Source organism: Myotis yumanensis, unplaced genomic scaffold, assembly GCF_028538775.1.
Source record: "Myotis yumanensis isolate MYYU_CA2020_CCGP unplaced genomic scaffold, mMyoYum1.0.hap1 SCAF_1, whole genome shotgun sequence".
Taxonomy (NCBI): domain Eukaryota; kingdom Metazoa; phylum Chordata; class Mammalia; order Chiroptera; family Vespertilionidae; genus Myotis; species Myotis yumanensis.
The window spans coordinates 715,117-734,949 of record NW_027223752.1 but is presented as its reverse complement, the minus strand read 5'-3'; the positions used below and the strand labels follow the sequence as shown (position 1 = coordinate 734,949).

The 19,833-nt window shown below is 49.4% G+C and overlaps 1 protein-coding gene, 1 long non-coding RNA gene and 1 other non-coding gene across 5 annotated transcripts; 1 reads left to right on the top strand and 2 right to left on the bottom strand.

The window, feature by feature from the left end:
• Positions 1–2,263: 2,263 nt before the first annotated feature.
• Positions 2,264–11,049, bottom strand: EIF5 (eukaryotic translation initiation factor 5). The gene is made up of 12 exons (XM_070411617.1): positions 10,971–11,049; positions 10,636–10,836; positions 9,403–9,682; positions 9,212–9,293; positions 8,771–8,943; positions 8,309–8,420; positions 7,610–7,755; positions 6,536–6,694; positions 5,689–5,850; positions 5,205–5,369; positions 4,786–4,920; positions 2,264–4,431 (listed from the first exon to the last, which is right to left on the bottom strand). The coding sequence occupies exons 3-12, from the start codon at positions 9,472–9,474 to the stop codon at positions 4,342–4,344; spliced, it is 1,296 nt and encodes a 431-aa protein (XP_070267718.1). The 5' UTR covers positions 9,475–9,682; positions 10,636–10,836; positions 10,971–11,049; the 3' UTR covers positions 2,264–4,341.
• LOC139001366 (small nucleolar RNA SNORA28) lies at positions 8,036–8,159 on the bottom strand. The gene has a single exon (XR_011469964.1). It is a non-coding gene; the product is annotated as a small nucleolar RNA SNORA28 (small nucleolar RNA).
• Positions 11,050–11,313: 264 nt separating the features above from the next.
• On the top strand, positions 11,314–19,831 carry LOC139008320 (uncharacterized). Of its 3 annotated transcripts, XR_011471136.1 has the most exons (4): positions 11,314–11,893; positions 12,108–12,193; positions 13,161–13,261; positions 19,649–19,831. It is a non-coding gene; the product is annotated as an uncharacterized lncRNA (long non-coding RNA). The 3 variants fall into 3 exon arrangements; XR_011471134.1 differs by having other exon boundaries at positions 11,314–12,193; XR_011471135.1 differs by lacking the exon at positions 19,649–19,831 and adding an exon at positions 18,502–18,533 and having other exon boundaries at positions 11,314–12,193.
• The last annotated feature ends 2 nt before the right edge of the window (positions 19,832–19,833 follow it).

The window sequence follows — 19,833 nt, the reverse complement described above, 5'->3', positions numbered from 1 at the left end:
AAAGTTCAATGACCTTCTTCCCTTTGTGCAACTTGTCCGTCTCCGGATGTCCTGTGTTGTGTAGCCTGCGGATTTCCTCTCACAATGTGCTCCTTTTGAGTCTCTGTTGGGCTCTCCCATTTGGGGCCCGGAAGATATTATCTAACTCAGCAACTCCACAAGGCATCCCCCAGGAAACCTTTCCTGACAGTCTTTCACTCGAACTCTAATCACAACTGTTCACAACCACCTCTCACGGGACCTCTGGTGGCTTCCAAATGGCAAACTGCCTCCCCTACTAGGTTGTAAGATCCCAGTGTCAGGCCCCATCTGGATCCCAGTGCTGGATGCTCACAGAAGGGTGGTATCCATGTGCTTTTGGTTGACTGGTTGTAAAGCTGCTGAGATGTCCTCAGAGCCTGCTAATCAGGGTAAATAGGTTCCAATGAAAGCAACTTGCTCTGTCTCCAAGTGCCAGGAGTTTCTGTTGACCCAATCACAAACCCTTACTGTGAGGCAGACCTTGGCAGTCACATGTCAAGCCCCAGGAGCCCTCTTGGTGGCTGGAAGTGATCAACCTGACAGAAATGTTCATTTACCAGTGGAGCCTACGGACACCTTCCCAAGAAGATGAATTGGGAAGTCTGGAGAACTGGCTGTATGGAACCAGAAACAGAGACTTGAAGTCATGAAGAAGGTGCGTGTTGTTCCAGCGTGCCAGGAAGATTATAGATAGAGACCCACAGAGCAGCAGCCAGCTGGGCAGCCCTGGAAGGATGCTCTTTCTTGCCCAGATCTCTAAAGCCCGTTGGTATGTGTACACAAGGCTGAAGCTGGTGTAACCTGGGTTCTCACAAGGCCAGGCTTGTGCAGTGAGGTTACCACCATCTTTCCCCCTCCAATGGGCTCCACAACTTAGGGTTACTTCTTACCAAAAGCACTTGACTAGGCCTGGATGGTGTGGCTCAGCTAGTTGGAGCATCGCCCTGTACGCTGAAAGGCAGTGGGTTTGATCCATGGTAGGGATGCACATGGAAGAGAGCTGATCTGTTTCCCTCTCATATTGATGTTTCTCTCTCTCTCTCAAAAAAAGTTAGTAAGAATACATAAAAAAAAAAAAGAGCTGCAACTACAGAGGGGTGTCCCAGCACTGTGTCTCCTCAGGCGCCGAGACTCCAGAGACATCCTCCTGGATGCTGGTCTTCACCCAAATCCAGTAAGATGTACAAAAGAGGAAGGTTTGGTTAGCCCCGAATTCTGAGTCTTTCTTGCCTGAGGGAAAGCCCCTTCACTAGCAAAATGATTACAACTCACTTTTATTGGGGTGGGCCTGCTAATCCCTCCAATCTAGGACTGCACCGTTGGGATAGCCAAGGCTGCTTTGGGTCCCTAATCTTTCCAGGCTAAAGTGCATCCTTGTCTGACCAGACGAGCACTCATGGCAACTGCTGTCAGCTCCAGGATGGCCTCTACCCCTCCCCTTCTTAGCCTCTCACGCAGCTGGATCCTGCAGTTTGTAAGGTTCATGGAGTCCACAGGCCTTAGGCTTGAGGATGAGGCTCTGCTGCCGCCGCCTCCTCCTCCTCCTCACTAACCACTGCACTCAACTACAGGGAGTAGCTTCCAATTTCCAGATGTGCCCCCACCCAGAGGGCAAAGAGTCCCACATACCCCAAGGTAGGAGGCACTGAACACTAATTAGGAGAACACCCCTCCCCACCCAGAAACCTTTAGGACCCAAATTGGTACCTTGTAAGTTCATGTACTTCAAAACACGTTCTTAGAAAGCTATCTCCATTTCCCTTTCTCAACTGAAGATACATGCGGTATCAGTTATGTAACTAACTACAAGCATACCCTGTTTTTACTGCGCTTCACAGATTCATTTTTTACAAATCGAAGGAAGGTAAAGACCCTTCACCAGGAAAATGATTACAACTCACTTTTATTGGGGTGGTCTGCAACCAATCCTTCAGTATCTCTATATACTTGACATCTGAATTCCCTTGGTAAGTGCCCATAAAGAGTTCATGAAATCACATTAAGGCAGAGACCCTTTCGGTTTAAAATCAACTCAAGTTGAAGATCAGGAACACAAGACCTAAGGAAAGCCACTGACTCAAGGTATCAAGCAACATCTGTTTTTGAATAGGACTGGCAACTACAGAAGGCAAAGTCCAACACAAATCCAAAGCAGCAGCTACAAAACAGGGCACATTTCAATAATCCAGCATCTTATGAAAATCTACATTAATTTTAACAGTGAAGCAGACACAACATATAATTTTAACATTGTTTTAATCAAGTAATGTAGCAGTTTAAAACAGGAATTTTAAGACAGTTGAATAGAGCAAAGTGAAGGATCACTCTATTAGGATAGCCTCTGTGAATAAAATTTTTATGTGGATTTCAATCTATTGGAATTTTGGCACCAGACTCAACACCAGTCTATGCCAAAATTTTATTTAGTGTTTAGAAGCCCTAAACATAGTTTCCTTCAGATTAAAAGAAAAACAAAAAAAAACAAAACAAAAGGCTCTATAACAGAACCTCATTAGCTTGACACCGGGTATGAGTGCAACCTGGCCTGTGCCACCAATATCTCCTATAGGATGTCAGATAATGAAAGCAAGTAGCCAATGGCAAATAATTTGAAACCTAGGTGAGATGTGAATTTGCAAAACCCTTCTCTTTGGTGTGACAAAGCACATTCCCTCCAGATATAGTTTCTGCTGCACTCTCATCAAAACCTATCAAAAGGCAGCTGGAGACTAATTCATTCTCTCTCCAGTAAAATTACTAGATTTTAATTTCTTAAAATATCAAGCTAACAAGATTTTATTATATCAAATGTTTGTATAATTTCAATGTGAAAAAACTTTTACATACATTTGTTAAGGTCTCATTATAATCTGAGATGGATCAAAGAAAATCAGAGGTGAATGAAGAAAGCCCATGCTCCAAATAAAACGAACCCTGTGATTCTTGATTCCCATAGAACACTTTTTATGGAAAGAAATAACTGCAATAATTTCTCAAAACCCTTAACAAGTGAATTTAGATCTTTTTGGGGAAAGAATTCACAAGTTATTTCCAAATCTAAAGACCTGGATGGGCTGGGCCAGGCCCTAAATACCTGTATTCAGTGGCCATCACCAGACTTCATGAGTGTCTAACTATATTCAATGTGAAATAAAAGACACCCAAGTCTCTTGCCAAAATATAGGCTGACTTAGAAGTACAATTTTAGTTTTCTTTTTAAATAAGACATTTTTTTGAGGGGGAAAAAAAAAATCAAGCTTGAGACATAGCAACACTAATTTTGGCAAGATAGCAACCAAAACCTGTATGTCCAAATGTAAAAGGCATTCAAGAATAAGCCATAGTATTAGGGAAAATCCACAGTGAACAAAACATACAGTATAAGTCTAAACATTTTGAAATTGTAATTTAAACCGTAAAAGCTGAAAAATTATGCTGTTTTTTGCTAGAGATTAAGTGCACCTTTTTCTTCTTCCCCCAAATAAAATCATGGAACTATCTAATCAGACCCTAACACTTGAGCTTTCTCTCAGCACAAAGCAACAGCTACATAGACATAAAATGCTCATTTGTTAATAATTCCCCTGGCTCATCCAACTTGCAATGCATATGACTTCAAAGACTAGTTTGGGGCAAGGGTATGTGAACTGGAAAAAAAAATTCAAGTTTCAAAACCTGCTCTTAAAATTAATGTATAGGACACTCAGGTCGTTTTCCTCTTGGTAAGATGAAGGTGTTGCACTGCCCACCCTGGCATGGTAAGAGTGCACACGACCAGATGCCAGTTTGAGGGACTAGAGATAAGACTTAAAAAGTACTGTGTTTCTTAATGGCTGAATAAGGTATTTAAAAATACGTTTATGCTCACACTCTGCTAAAGACCTGCTTACAGTCTCAGCACCTAACAGTTTCTAACAGGCTCCAAGAATCCCTATCAGGTTAAATGATGGTACAGTGTTTTTAAAAGGAGCCAATTGTTTCAGCAGCTTAAGTCATTCAGAGCCAAAAAATTTAAGAATGACCAAAATCAAATCTTTATTTTTATAACTGTATAAATGTGATCCAAATGTGTCCACCACTAATTTTTCAAAAAGAAACATGCTATAAATAAGCAAACTACATCTGTTCACTGATATGTGTATGGACTCCCGAGGTGTCTCATTGGGGCTTAATTACAGACCACTCACAGCAATACGTTTTTAGCAGAAAGTGTAGCATGATGTTAAGCCATGTTAGCTTTTGCACATACATGTTGCACTTCTGGCTGAGGATGCAGAAAGATTCTTAGCATTACAGATAAGCTGGGCTGCACCCACCCCTTTAAATGGCATCAATATCAATGTCATCATCTTTGTTGTCAGACTTCACAGCTTCCACTTTCGGGACACTGGCAGTCTTCGAGTACACCACCTGATAAAACAAGTATTTTAAGTCCGTGCTAAACAAAGAAAATGGCCTCGATGCACCCACCCTTCTTCATTTACATCCCCCCACCCCCAATAAGCTCGCTCCACAACCACCAAGATCTTGTTCATTTTTACAGACCACTACCACCTCTATATGCAACCTGCAGTACTTAAAACTTAAATTGGAAATTCTGACGTTTGAAATGTCTGGGGATATGAGATTCCCATCACCCTTTATTACTCAGAATTACTCTCCAAATTATTGAGACATCTTATTGCCTCAATCACCCAAATTTGCCTTTTTACAATTCTCAAGCACCCATCACTATCACTAAATTTAACTCTCCCCAGTGCTTACCTCAATATTCTCATCTTCGTCTTCTTCTTCGCCACCAGAAGATTCTTCCTCTGCTTCCTTCAACCACTTGATAAATGGTTCTGCTTTGACACGAATCTCTTTGGCAAGTTCTTTTGAAACATATTTCTTTGAGGCCTAAAGAACATTAGGTATAGTTTCCTTAAGTTTGAAGAATTTGAAAAATGAGTTATTTATATAGCTCTCAGGGGACTGGGTCATACTGTAATCTTGAATCAACAAAATACATATATTCCACAAGAAAGTATCGAGTCTGAATAGCTTCTTATTACTAGCAAGCTGCCATGGTGGGGAATCCCCTCCATGTTACATTAGTCAAGCAGAGGAACTGCATTTTCATGTACGTATAAAGACACTAAGTATGAGAAGATGCTCGAAGAGCCTGTTTATACATCCCTCACCTTTTCTGACCAGCTGATGATGACCTCTTCCTCCAAAAGGTCTGCGTCATACATTTCCTTCAAGATATGTGGAATCTTGGAGAGCAGCTGAGCTTGATGCATTGCTACCACACACTCCAAACCATGAAGAAGGTAACGCTGAGCTTTTTTATTGTTGTGACAAAACTGCAAATAGATTATCTTTGTGTTAACAAGCTTTTACAGATGCTCTAAGTTGGTAATTTTAACATCCAAGTACATTCACTGCCTTAGGATTGTTCCTTAAAGATATGGCCCCTAAGAGGGGCTCAAAATGGTCAACACAAGAACTCTGCATTACTTTATCTGTAAGAGACCATGTGCAGTTTTCAGATAGTCCCATGCTTTTAAGGCACGTCAATTATCTCCACTTTCAGGATGACAGAGAACAAATGAGCAAGAGTTAAAGTGATGTTCCCAAGGTCACACAGCTTTAATCTCATTTATGAATCTCAAATTTGCTTACTCGTAGGAAATGGCGCCTGTATTTTTTAATCTGTTCTCTAATCTTCTCATTAAAAAGAACTTCAGTCAAAACAAGAGGTCCCATAGCTTTTACATCCAGTCTTTCTGCTTCAGCAACAATTTCTTTGTCTGATGAGTCGATAATACCCTCTTCTTTCTTTTTCTGCAAATAAAAGCAATTCAGTGAAACGGAGACACGTTTTGCTCTAGAGATATAGGTTAGTCCCTACTCTCATGGACATTTCCTCTAATTTGACAGTTTTAAGACTTCTATGATCAATAGCAGCCAGAAATAGTGCCTGGGGTCACACCCAAAATATATGTGAACTAACAAATAGAAAAAGTAAAAGCCTTGCCATTTGAAGATTCAAAGGATTGCATGAAAAGTTACTTGACAAGTATCAGCTTAAAATAATATTTAACAATAGCCTGAAGCTATGTTGAAGCTGGTTTTATTGATCAAAGAAATAACAAACAAACCAGCCAGCATGGCTCAGTGGTTGAGCTTCGACCTATGAACCTGGAGATCACAGTTTGATTCCTGGTCAGGGCCCCTAACAGTGGTTCAAAATGATCAACACACGAAGAACTCTGCATCACTCTATCTGTAAGAGACCATGTGCAGTTTTCAGATAGTCCCATGATTTTAAGGCATATCAATTATCTCCACTTTCAGGATGACAGAGAACAAATGAACTTGATCACCAATGTGGGGTATGCAAGGGGCAGCCAATCAATGATTCTTTTTCATCATTGATGTTTTTCTCTCTCTCCCTCTCTGAAATCAATAAAAATACATTGAAAAAAAAAAAAGTCCAACTGCTCTCAAAGCAAGTTTTTTTTTTTACCTTAACAAAATCAAACAGGATATTGACCCGTTCTTCAACAGTTCTTTCCAAATCATCACTGAGTGTTAGAACTTTTGCATGGTCACTGATTTCATCCATTCTGCGCCTCTGAGCTTCCTCAGTTGTATCCTCCCCCCAGTCATCATCCTCTTCTTCTTCCTGTTTACAAGAGCAAAGATGCGTGACCAAAGCCCTTAAAATGTAAAAAATGAGACCAGCCAGCAGGGCTCAGTGGTTGAGCATCAACCTATGAACCAGGAGGTCATAGTTCAATTCCTGGTCAGGGCACATGTCTGTGTTGCAGTTTCAATCCCTAGTGTGGGGCGTGCAGGAGGCAGCCAATCAATGATTCTCTCTTATCACTGACTAGAGGCCCAGTGCACAAAATTCATGCACTGGGGTGGGGGTGGGGGCAGCGGCAGTGGCAGGTGTCCCTCAGACCAGCCTGTGCCCTCTCACAGTCCGGGAACCCTGTGAGGAGCAGGCCTAAGCCATCAGTCAAACATCCTTAGCAGACATTTTTAGCGCAGCCGCGGAGGCAGGCAGGAGGAGGCTCCGGCCACCGCCACTACACTCACCAGCACGGCTTCCCACAGGGGGAGCGCACTGACCACCAGGGGGCAGCTTCTGCATTGAGCATCTGCCCCCTGGTGGTCATAGCCGAAACCAGCTCTCTGACATCCCCTGAAGGGTCCCAGATTGCAAGAGGGCACAGACCATGCCAGGGTCCCCACCAGTGCACCATCGGGGCTAGAGAGGGACCATGGGAGGGCTCTAGGGCATGTCCAACCCGTCTCAGTCTGGAGGGCCTCACTCAGTCCAGATCCGCTGGACCCCAACAGCAAGCTAACCTACTGGTTGGAACTTCTGCCCCCTGGTGGTGAGTACACGTCATAGCGAGCAGTTAAGCGGCCTTAGCATATCATTAGCATATTATGCTTTGATTGGTTGAACAGTCAACTGGATGCCTGGGCACTTAGCATATTAGGCTTTTGTTATATAGGATGTTTCTCTCTCTCCCCCCCTCTCCCTTCTCAATCCAAGTGCCTACCACACCCTCAACACTGCACTTACCACTGCATGCGGCGGGAGACTGATTTCATTTGGTGGTGGTGGCGGTGGTGGTGTCTCACTGCTGGACACAGAGCCATTTTCCTTGTCTTTGCCCTTCCTATTTTTCTTTTCTTTCTCTTTCTTTCCTGTACCACTGTCACTATTCTCTACCAGGAAACAAAAAAGTAAAGTTTAGCATCACGGATTATTCTACACCTTATCACCCCCATCATGAACATTTAAAATCCTGCTTTTTGTTCCTGAACCCTCCTCAGAGAAAACCAAACACACTGCTACTTAAAATTTGAAGAGGATTCAGACCAAATTCATTCACTGTATTCAGGTTAAGAATGGAATGTTCCAAACCCAGCATTCATGACCCTCTTTCATCACTCATGAAGTTGAACAGGGGCATAGTTGAACTGCACATTAGCTCACCGCCAGAACACTGTCTAAGTCTATATAACGGCTTGTCTCATAGAGGAGAGCACCGGAATAGGTTAGACTTTGTTGCTGTAGCAAGCTCAAATTGTGTCAGACAGTGTCGATCATCTGCCACAGAGTGTTGCTTGCAATGCTCTAAAGCCACTTAAGCTTAATGAGCTAATAAGCCCTTCATTCTCCTTATATGTGTTTTACAGCAACAAGAAAACTTCCATTTTCTTTCAAAGAATCAGTAGCTTCACAGTAAGATCTTAGAAGTTCATCAGGAAGACTTACCAGGTGGGTTTTTGAGAATGAATGTGCAGAGTTTATGATGTGTGTCAAGCATGCCTCGATAACCACAGGCTTTACAAGAATTACCTATTGTTTGCTTCTTTGGATTGACATGCTGCCAAAAAAGTAAAAACAAGTATGTCATCCATAATATATGATGAAAATTCTGAAAAAAAAGTGTGAAAAGATCTAACCAACAGAAAACATCTAAAACACCAGCTTAACATTCAAAACAATTATTTTCCACAAAGTGATCTATTTCAAAAGTCACTGAGTAATACTATCAACAAATAAAATAACAAAAGTCAGTATGTGAATATCTCCAAAATTTACAGGTTTTGTGTTATACTTCCAATTATGTCTGCTTTGTCTTGTCAAAACATTATTTAGTGCTATCACAGGACTGATCACAAAAGCAGGTATTTAGTTTCTTCTTTTATTGACAAAAATCTCAAAGACACTCACCAGCTCTGTTTCAGGATTCTCACACTCAGGACAAAGAACAAATTTTTTAATGAATCCATCCAACATGTCTTGCAGCTTATTCGCCTCATGAGATCCATTGACAATGTAACGGTCATTCTTAACATCAAACTGGGTCTGTGCTCCCAGCTCACAACCAAAATATTTGGTGGGATCTGTTTGGGGGGAAAAAAAGTTTGATCACAATTAACTAACCTACTCAGCTAGATGTATACAATTATCACTCCCTATGTTTTTAAATTATTGGGTTAAAAAATGTGTTGCCTACATATTTTTTTGTACTAACATTAAATTAGTTGGCTTTAAATCCAAGGTTCTACTTAACCTTTACACTAATTAGTACACAATCCAGGCAAGATCTGCAGATCCAAGTTGGTCATTACTGTCTATGCCTTTCAGACTTCTCCAAGAGGCACTACTTACACGTTGGAGGCCGATTAAGCGCCTTTGCAACGTCAACCATGTTGACTATAACTGTCTTGATTCCATTTCCTTTGCCCTCAACCTAAAGGAAATAAGAATTTAATTTTGCACTGTCTAGCCAAGCGATACAACTTTAAAGAATCTACGAAAAGAGCTTAGGACTTGTTACTAAAACGAAGAAAAGTTACCACCTTGGCAATCAGACGGGGCATCTTGTAGCGATAGAACTGGTCTGACACACTGCGGTTGACGTTGACAGACATTTTGGCTTATTAGTGGCTTTATCAATAAGATGAAGAGATCTTTGATTGCAACTTTTTGGTATCTTCTGTCTGGAGAAGAAGGGATGACATAAACGACTGCAAGACTTCTCGGTCTCTGACATGAAAAAGTTTTCGCCACTGAGGCTGTAAGCTCCTTGCTTGTATGCTATATTCCCCCAATACAGGTACCAATGGCTGCGCAACAGCTCTGGAAGAGAAAGGGGAGAGAACACACAAGCCCCCACATTTAACAGGACTCCTGTATGCAACACGCCCCCTACGTCCTAGTTAATTACGCCCAAATTTCCAGGGTTAAAAATAAAAAGCACCCGAGTTCACTCGAAAACGAGCGTTCTCTGACACAGGACACCTGTATCAACATGAAAGGTCGCCATCTGATTAAGATGTGACCAGGAGGAAATGCCAGACTAAAATAAAACAGCGAACTGCCTCTAGCTGCCGCGGGCTCCCGGGACGGGCTCCGCTCCCTGCTTTCCCAACTAATGAAACCTCTCCTCCCCCGAACCGGGCCGGTACCGGCACCGAGTCTGGCACACCGCCCTCCCCACGAGCTACCGGGTGAAGACGGCGGGCTGTTCTCTACACCGTCCCTGCGACAACAATGCCGACTTCGCAGAGACACTCCCACAACAGCCCGCACACGAGCTCCCAGCGCGTGAACGGCCTGCGGAGGACGCGCCCGGCCCCGCTCGCGCAAACGCGCCTGACCTGACCTTCGCTCCCGTCCCCGCGGCGGCGAGCCCACGCGGTCCCGCCGGGGGAGGGCCGCCCAAGCCGAGGCGGACGCCGCGGAGCCGCGACATGGCGAGGCTTCCCCAGGGCGGCAGGTGGCCCGGGCCGCGACCGCCGCCCCCGTGCGCGGAGCCACCGCGCCGCGGGGGGACGAAACCCGACAGGGGGCGCCGGCCCGCCGCCCCCGCCCCGCGCGATGACTCACAAATGCAGTACCGAGGCCTGACTCAGCCGCGCGGCGCGCTCCCGGGGGCGGGGCGGGGCCCGGGGGGAGCGCGGGACCCGGGGGGGGGGGCGCCCGCCCGCCGCCCGAACTGCGCCACACGCGCCGGGTCACGCGGCGCGCCGCCATCTTGTGCGGCCGCCATCTCCCCGCCGGCCCGCGCCGCCCGCCGCCCGCGGACTCACCGTTTTCGTCAAATAAAGACATAAACCCAACGCTGCTCGCCCGGGACTGGGATGAAGTGAGGCGCGCGTGAACCCGAGTCCGAGGAGGGGCGGCGGAGGAGCGCAGCGAGCAGCGGCCGGGCAGGCGCCGCCGAGCAGCGGGGAGGGGCTGTCCCAGCGACGTCCGGGGTCCACACCCTTCAGCGCCCGGGGCCTGGCGACCTGGCGCGGAGAAACGGCGCCGTGAGCCACGGCCGACGGGGCGCCTTCCCCGCCAGCCAGCGGCCCGCGGGGGTCGAGGGGGCAGGGAGGGCTGGGAAGGGGGCGCGGGGCCGCCAGCTCGCCCCCGGACTCACCTCTGGAATGTTCTCGCTCTGACTGAACAACGCCGCCGCCGCGCTCAAGCTACCCTTGGCCCCAGTGCCCGCCCCCTGCGTCAGGCGGTACATCCCATTGGCGGGAGGCCCGCCCGACCTCGCTCGTCATTGGCCTGCACGCCGCGTCCATCGCGCCCTTCCCCGCCCCTTCTGCTTCCGGAGGCTCCACTCGCCGCCTTAGCCGGCCCCCAGCCCGAGTCCCGGCTTCCTCCACCTGCCTTCCCCTCCTCTGCGTTTCCCGGAGGCCTTCGCGGTCTCGCGAGAACGGCCGCGCCGCGGCGGGGACAGGGGCTCGCCCGCGGGCCGCACTCCGTCGGTTTGGCCGGGGGAAGATGGCGGTTGGTTCCTCAAACTCCCCTCCCCCGCCGGCGGGTCCTGGCCGCGTTCCCGCCCGAGCTCTCCCCGCGGCGGATGCGCAGCCTCGTCCTCCCGTTCCCCGGGGTGCGCTCGAGGGGAAGAAGTTGCTTGGTCTCCCTACTTCCGCGGCCTGGGCACCGGGGGTAGATTGGAGCGCCCGGGGCTTCCACCCTCGGCCCGCCCGGTCCCCTCCCGGGCTCGGGTCTGCGCGGCCGCGGCAACGTGACCCACCGAGTTCCCGTGACTGGGGCGTGAGGCCGGGTCACTCCCCCGTCCCCTGCCACCGTCCGCCATGCTCCCCTGGGCACCGCAGCCCCCGGGCCCACACACCCGGAGGGCGTCCCCGTGGGGTGACCGAACAGTCCCCTCTCCGGCTTGTAAGTCGTGACTGAGGGGCCCAGCAGGCACCTGGAAACGAGGGCGGCTGCAGACACCCCCATTCTTTCGGAGTCAGATGGTGTGGGAGTTTCCGTTGCGACTGTAAAGATTCGGCACCCGCCGCCCCGGACATTTGAAAACGCGCCGGGCCGTGAAACCAGAGCCGGGTAACGGAGCGGCGGGCTGGCACCTGCCGTCCCGGGGCCCGAGCCCGCGCGTAGACGGCCCGGGCCCGGGGAGGGAGGCGGGATGGGGCGCACGGGGGCTGCCCGCCCTCGGTCTGCAAGAAGGTGGGGACTGAAAGGCACGGTGATCTTTTTAGTGGGTTCAGGAGCACCCTTCCGTGACTGACAGCTTTATAAACCATTTTGAAATTGACAGCGACCGTGGGGAGATAAATCCAAGGCCGTAGCGTGGAGAGAAGGGACTTGCGCCCCCGGGAGCAGGGACTCTGTTCCCCGGGCAGGGTATGTATCTGTGTCTGTGCGTGACTTAGAGCGGGCGCTTTGGGGGTGCCAGGGTTCCCAGGGGACACGCTGCTCTGGTCCACCTTGGAGCATGACTTAGCTGTACTGAAACAGGCGAGTTTTTTGCATGACTGCAGGCAAATGACATTATTTTAGAACTCTTTTTGGAAACAATGGGCATGAAACTAGCCTGAGGTAAGCCTGCCTCCCCAGCGAAGTTTTAAAATAACTACATACAAAGTGATGTGAAAAATATTTTTTTCTTGTACGTGTGATGGCCCATAGTTAATTTTCTTTAAAAAGTTTGTGCTAAGCCCTAACCGGTTTGGCTCAGTGGATAGAGCGTCGGCCTGCGGACTGCAAGGTCCCAGGTTCGATTCCGGTCAAGGGCATGTACCTTGGTTGCGGGCACATCCCCAGTAGGGAGTGTGCAGGAGGCAGCTGATTGATGTTTCTCTCTCATCGATGTTTCTAACTCTCTATCCCTCTCCCTTCCTCTCTGTAAAAAAATCAATAAAAAAAGTATTTTTTAAAAAAAGTTTGTGCTAATGTCAACTTTAATTACTAGTACGTGTACTGAGGACAAAAAGGTGTTTTGTAGAAAGTAACCTCACAGGCTGATGGGATCATAAATCTCTAACCCGCGGGTCATGGTGGGTAGCTATGCCCCAGACATAATTTCTTAGGAAAATGTTTATCTTGCCTTAAGCTAGCCCTGTCCATTGCTCTTGTCATCCAGGTTAATACACCTTTGAAATAAGCATAACAACTAGAGAGCAAATAATCTTGTTAACTCTCCTGTAATCCGATTACCGCCTTGCTCTCTCCCACGTGCATGTCACCTTCCTTACATTCCCTCAATTTCACATGCATGAAAGAAAACTGCAAAACTGTTATTTTCCTAAGTGTTTGAAATCTCGCTTCCTGGCAATTGTCATCAGTTTATTTTTAATGTTTTGTTTTTTAGAGAGAGGAAGGGAGAGGTAGAAACATCAGTGTGAGAGAGGAACATGGATTGATTGGCTGCCTTCTGCACACCCCCTACTGGGATGGAACCCCAAAACCCAGGTATGTGCCCTGGGAATCGATTCAGCAACCTCTGGTGCACGGGACAACTCCCAACCGACTGAGCCATACAGGCCAGGGCAGTTGTCATTAGTTTTGGCTCAAATCCTGTATAATTAAAGGCTAATATGCACATTGTCCCCTCAACTGGCAGTTCAATCGGGGTTGGGGCTGGGGCTGGGCTGGCTGCTGCCCCCTGGTTGAACTCCCCCTGGCTGGCCCACCTGATCGCCCAGATGGAGGTGGGCCGGCCGGACCCCACCCATGCACAAATTCGTGCACCGGGCCTCTAGTAGACTCATAAAAATTCAAGACAGCTTTGGTTGTTTATACATCGACAGCACCACTCCTTTGTGCCCAATCACAGGCCACGCTCTTTGTTGAATGCTTCTATAACCTGGGGATTTGCTAAGTTCTTTACATATAACTATCTTATTTACTTCTTAGCCCCTAGGAGGAATTTTTTATTCCCATTTTACAAATGAGCAAACTGAGACTTAGTGGGAGTGGAGGGGGGAAGACAAACAACTTGCCCAAAATTGTGTACCTATTAAGGGGCAGAGCTAGAAGTTAGACCAGGTGTGTATGACCCCAGCGTCTGTTCCCTCAACCGCATGGGCCACAGCCTGCCCAGAGGGACATAAACAACCTCATGTAATAACCATCACGTGAGGGGGTGGTGCCATGCCCATTTCACAGGTGAGGGGTGAGACTCAGGAAGGTGAATAATGTTCCCGAGTCCCCTGCCTATTATACATGGTGGCCAGCGTTGGAACTCTAGCTTGTTTGACGCCAAGATCATTGCACAACTCGGCCTCTCTTTGCTGGTCTCCGCCTCTTCCGGCTGCACTGTCCTCGGTCAGGTCTCGCAGTTTGCTAATGATAGGCACTCGGTGCTTACGAAATCCTTGGCGAATGAGTTCCTGAAATATGCGTGTCAGTGCGGACATGAGTAGCTGCGGGAAGGTGAATTAGTCCGCTGGCTCCACGGTTGTGTAGATATCGGGGTCTGTGACTGTTTAGCATGAATTAGCCCCCTGAGCAACATCAAGTCTGCGTGGACGGGGAGCCTTGTGCTTCTGAGCTGGGGACCCCTGGGGGCTAAGGCGTTGGCCGGCTGGCCTCCCCCATGATGTTCCTGTCTCAGCTCTCTCTCACCTCCAGCGAGTTTTGTTTTTTTTTATCTTCACCCGATGATATTTTTTCCATTGATTTTTAGAGAGAGTGGAAGGGAGAAGGAGAGACAGAGAGAAACACCGATGTGAGAGAGACCCATCAATTGGTTGCCTCCCACATGCCCCTGACCAGGGCTGGGAGCCAGCAACCAAGGTACCTGCCCTTGACCGGAATCAAAGCCAGGACCCTTCAGTCTGCAGGCTGACACTCTAACACTGAGCCAAACCGGCTAGGGCTCCGTGGTGTTTCAAAGCTGCCCACTATTGGCCATGGAAGTTCCTGTCTCCCCGACTTGAGGACAACTTAGGGGATGGCTGTTTCCTCCTAGCCTAGCAGTCGCCAACCTTTCGGACCCCGCGGACCACCGGTTGGCGACCACTGTTCTAGTCCTGGCCTGCGCTGGGCGGGAACTGAAGGTTATCTGGTGTGTGCAGGGGTGGAAAGGGCGTAGGCTCGTGTCCAACAGCACTGTAATCTAAGGCACCCATTTCAGTAAACACTTCTGGCTTGCCAGGCAACGAGAATCCAGGCCCCACCTACAACACAAGCCCTGCCCAGGGCCACACGTGAACATGCCCTGTAGACACCCCAGGAAGGCAGGCCCCCTCCATGGCATCTCTGGGCCCCTGGGCAGGATGTCTCCCCACTTCTGTAACCCCGCCCCCCGCATTCATGGAACGTGGTTGCCCTTGCCTGTTTACTTGTCCGCCTCCTCAGGCTCAACATGCGGACCGGGGACTTGTCCTTGAGAGCCAAGGAATCTGAACCTGGGGGAGGACGGGGAGCCTTCAGTTTTGAAGGGGACAAAGGCAGGCAGCAGAGTTGTCCTGAGGCGGCACCCCGGCCAGGTGTCGCTGGAGACTGACATGAGCCTGCCTCCTCCACGGCACACAGCTCCAGCCAAACTCCACCGGTGGCACTCCTGGAGAGAGAGAAGAAAGTGCAAAGTAGTCCTAGCCGGTGTGCTCAGTGGATAGAGCGCCAGCCTGCGGACTGTAAGGGTCCTGGCTCGATGCTGGTCAAGGGGTCCAGGGCACATACTTTGGTTTGCAGGCTCCTCCCTGGCCCCGGCCCTGGTCAGGGCACGTGCAGAAGGCAACCAATCAATATGTTTCTCTCACATTGGTGTTTCTCTATCCCACTCTCTCTAAAATCATGGAAAAATATTCTTGGGTGAAGATTAAAAAAAAGAAGTGCAAAATGGAGAAATGTGGAGGCCTGGGAGAGCAGGCCCTGCCCTTGACTGGGTTGTGTCTCTGTCACATGGAAGCCACACATGACACCCCATGCAGCCTGCCCCTGGCCGCCTCAGGGCCTCTTGCAGGGAAGCCAGGAGCGTGGCTGCTGTCGCAGAACCTCCCCTGCACGGCTCGAGTGGCATTAGTCTCGCACAGCGTGCTGCCCTGGTACACACGCGTGTGCACGGAAGCCTGGGACAGGCTGAGGGGTGGGGAGACGGGACTCCCGCCCGTTCTCCTTCCTCCAGCCATTGACAAGCCTTTGCAGGAGAGCATCTCAAGGCGGTCCCCACCCCGCCACACGGTGTCCTCTCTAGTGTGAGCCTGGCAGGCTTTATCCACCCAGATGCAGTGCCCACGTGCCAGGCAGTGAGCTCACGGGTCGCTGGTGGCTGTGGCCTGTGGCCTGTGCTGACCACTTGACCCGCAGCAGCAGGAAGCTTGGCTGGTTACCTTCCCCCCTGAGTCAGCGGCCACTTGGGGCAGAGTTGCCAGCAAGTTGGCGTTTTTTTTTTTAATTTCAGAGAGGAAGGGAGAGGGAGAGAGAAACATCAATGATAAGAGAATCATTGATTGGCTGCCTCCTGCACGCCCCCAACTGGGGATTGAGCCTGCACCCTGGACATGTGCACTTGACTGGAATTGAACCTGGAACCCTTCAGTCCACAGGCCGACGCTCTATCCACTGAACCACACCGGCCAGGACCAGGGTGGCGGTTTTGAGTACACATGTCTGTGGCTGCACTCGGGGCTCTGTTTCCTGCTCCTCTGGGCACGGCCTGGTTTCCGTGAGCCAGCACTTCTCCTCTGAGGGCGACACCGGAACCCGAGGGCCAGGCAGACACGGGTGGCTGGGCTCCCACAGTGTGATTCTAGGTCTGGGCAGGGCCCAGAATTGAGATCTCTAATAGATCCGGGGGGAACGCAGTTGCTGGTCCCAGCACCCCACTTTGCCCTAATGCTGGGGGGCCCATGGCTTTGGAGCCCAGGGACCCCTCTTCCTCTCCCCATAGTGTCAGTGGCTTTCTTCTGAGATGGTCCAGGGGCCCTGATTCAGGCCGTCTGTCTGTGAATGCAAATGAGTGAAGAGGAACAAACGGATGTCCTGTCACCGGGTTGCAGAGGTGGGTCCCAGAGACATTGCCCTCGGCCGAAGCCCTGTCACCTGTTCTCTCATTCACATCCGGACCTCAGCGAGGGCGAAAGTGTGCATGGCGGCTCTGCCAGGAGCAAGTCTCTGTCATTCAGAGCCTCAGGCATGAGTGGTCACAGACATGAGCCTTTGGATCCCACCCCACGCCCGGCCAGGGTCCAGGTGTGCATGTGCACCCACACCGCCTGGCCACTGCCCCCACTGCCTGCCTCCACTCTGTGCTAGTCTTCCCTCATCTATTCATTCATTCAACCAATATCTATGGGCAACCAGTCCTAGGAAATTTAAACATTTAAGACATTGTATTAGTTTCCTGTGGCTTCTGTAACAAAGTATCACAAACGACCTGGCTTAAAACAACAGTGATTGCCCTAGCTGGTTTGGCTCAGTGGATAGAGCGTCAGCCTGCGGACTGAAGGGTCCCAGGTTCGATTCCAGTCAAGGGCACATACCTGGGTTGTGGGCTCGATCCCCAGTGTGGGGCGTGCAGGAGGCAGCTGATCAATGATTCTCTCTCAACTTTGATGTTTCTATCGCTCTCTCCCTCTCCCTCTCTGAAATCAATAAAAATATATTTTTTAAAAAAACCACAATGTGATTTATTCTCTTAGTCCTGGAGGCCAGAAGTTCAAAATCCAGGTGTTGGCAGGGCCGCGCCCTCTCTCCTGGCTTCGGGTCCTCGGTTCCTGGGCTCACAGCTGCGTCACGCTGAGCAATGCCTCAGTCACCTGACCTTCCTTCCCTCTGGGTCTGGTCTTCACACGGAGTTCTCCTTGTGCTCTGTGTCTTCCCTTCTCTTTATTTTCAAAATTAGAGGCCTGGTGCATGAAATTCATGCACTGGGGGTGGTGGGGGGTGGTGAGGGGTCCCCTCAGCCCAACCAGCACCCTCTTGCAGTCCAGGAGCCCTCAGAGGAGCGGGCCTAAGCCAGCAGTTGGACATCTTAGCGCTATGGAGGCAGGGAAAACTCCTGCCACCGCTGCCACGCTCGCCAGCCATGAGCCTGGCTTCTGGCTGAGCCGACTCCTCCTGTGGGAGCACACTGACCACCAAGGGGCAGCTCCTGCATTAAGCGTCTGCCCCCTGGTGGTCAGTGCACATCATAGGAACTGGTCGCTCTGCCATTTGGTCGATTTGCATATTAGCCTTTTATTATATAGGATGTTTTTATTGATTTCAAACAGGAAGGGAGAGGGAGAGAGATAAAAACATCAATGATAAGAGAGAATCATTGATTGGCTGCCTCCTGCATGCCCCCTACTGAGGTTTTAGCCCACAACCTGGGAAGTGAACCTCCTGGTTCATGGGTCAATGCTCAACCACTGAGACATGCCGACCGGGCATGATGGCTTTCTTGCTCCATAGGGTGATGTTTCTAAACTTCCCCTTAAACTTAAGATTTAGTCCAACCCTAGCCAGTTTGGCTTAGCGGATAGAGCGTCGGAATGGGGGCTGAAGGTCCCCGAGCTTGATTCTGGTCAAGGGCACATGCCCGGGTTTCGGGCTCAATCCCCAGTAGGGGGCGTGCAGGAGGCAGCTAATCGATGATTTTCATCATTGATGTTTCTGTCTCTCTCCCTCTCTTTTCCTCTCTGAAATCAATTAAAAAATAAAATTAATAAAAGATTTAGTCCATATTTGGGGTCAGTTTCCTATATCTCTGTCATATTTTCTAGTCGATAGAAGAGCCATCAGAACCCATAGCAACATGCTCTAAGTCACCTTCATTGTGTGGTACCTTCTACATCCATGCAGTTAGTACCAGATGGGACTGCAATGTGGACTCTGGAGGAAAGCGTTTTCCTTAAATTCGGTGAGAGGTGTTTTCCCTGGGCCATCGGCGCCCATGTCCGATGTTCCCGGCGTGACATGTGCGCTGTTGGCCTTGGTAAGAGGCTCAGTTGTTCCGAGCTCTTCTTTTAGCTCAGCTCACAGGCTGCCTGTGCCCTGTGCGTTGTGGGTTTTTCATGCAGAAGTCTTTGGGCCGAGGTTGTGCATGTGTGCATTCTCTTGCTAGATATTTACAAGCCTGGGGCTATTTTTAACACTTTTGCTGCCTTACAACCACAGTCAGAATGTAAAGCCCTGACTGGCTCCTCTCACTGAGCGCGATGTCTCCAAGGTTGCATCCGTTCTGCTTGAGAAAAGCCACTCACAGAAAGACACCTACTATGCGAGTCCTCAGGAGGCGGAGCAAGGCGAGGCCGGGGCACAGGCAGGCTCAGCGGCGGGGACTGGACGGGTCGGGCAATTAGTGTTCAGTGGGGACAGGGTTTCCATTTGGGAAGGTGGGAAAGTTCTGTAGACGGATGGTGGTGCCGGTTTCACAGCATGTACATCACCTTCGGGCCCTGAACTGTGCACTTAGAAGTGGTCACAATGGTAAATGTTGTGTATATTTTACCACAATAATAAAGCCCTGCAATAACCCAAGGGACTACATCTAAACATATCCAAAGCGATAGTCGATACATAAATCACAGTCCTGAGGGGCGGGCCTAGGAGAGGGACAGTGGATGTAGGGAAGAAGGGCAGGCAAAGGAGATATTTTACAATTTATGCTATGAGTTGGGTCGGGGCGGGGGGTGTCTCTGTTTTTTTTGAATTAAAAAAATTTAACCCAGACGGCATGGCTCAGTGGTTGAGCGTCGACCTATGAACAAGAAGATCACAATTCGATTCCCAGTCTGGGCACATGCCCAGATGCGGTCTCAATTCCCAGTGTAGGACTTGTAGGAGGCAGCCGATCAATGATTCTCTCTCATCATTGATGTTTCTCTCTCTCTCTCTCTCTCTCTCTCTCTCTCCCTTCCTCTCTGAAAGCAATAAAATACATTAAAACATTTAAAAAGCAAACAAACATTTTTTTAAATTAGAAAATTTTAAAGCCCTGGGGAAGATCCCTCGGGCCACCAGTATTAGCGCATCCGATGGCCTTCGATCTCCTTTCTCTGGACAAGCCCCACAGCGGATCCAGTCAGAACTCCAGGTGGTGAGGGCCCTGGGCT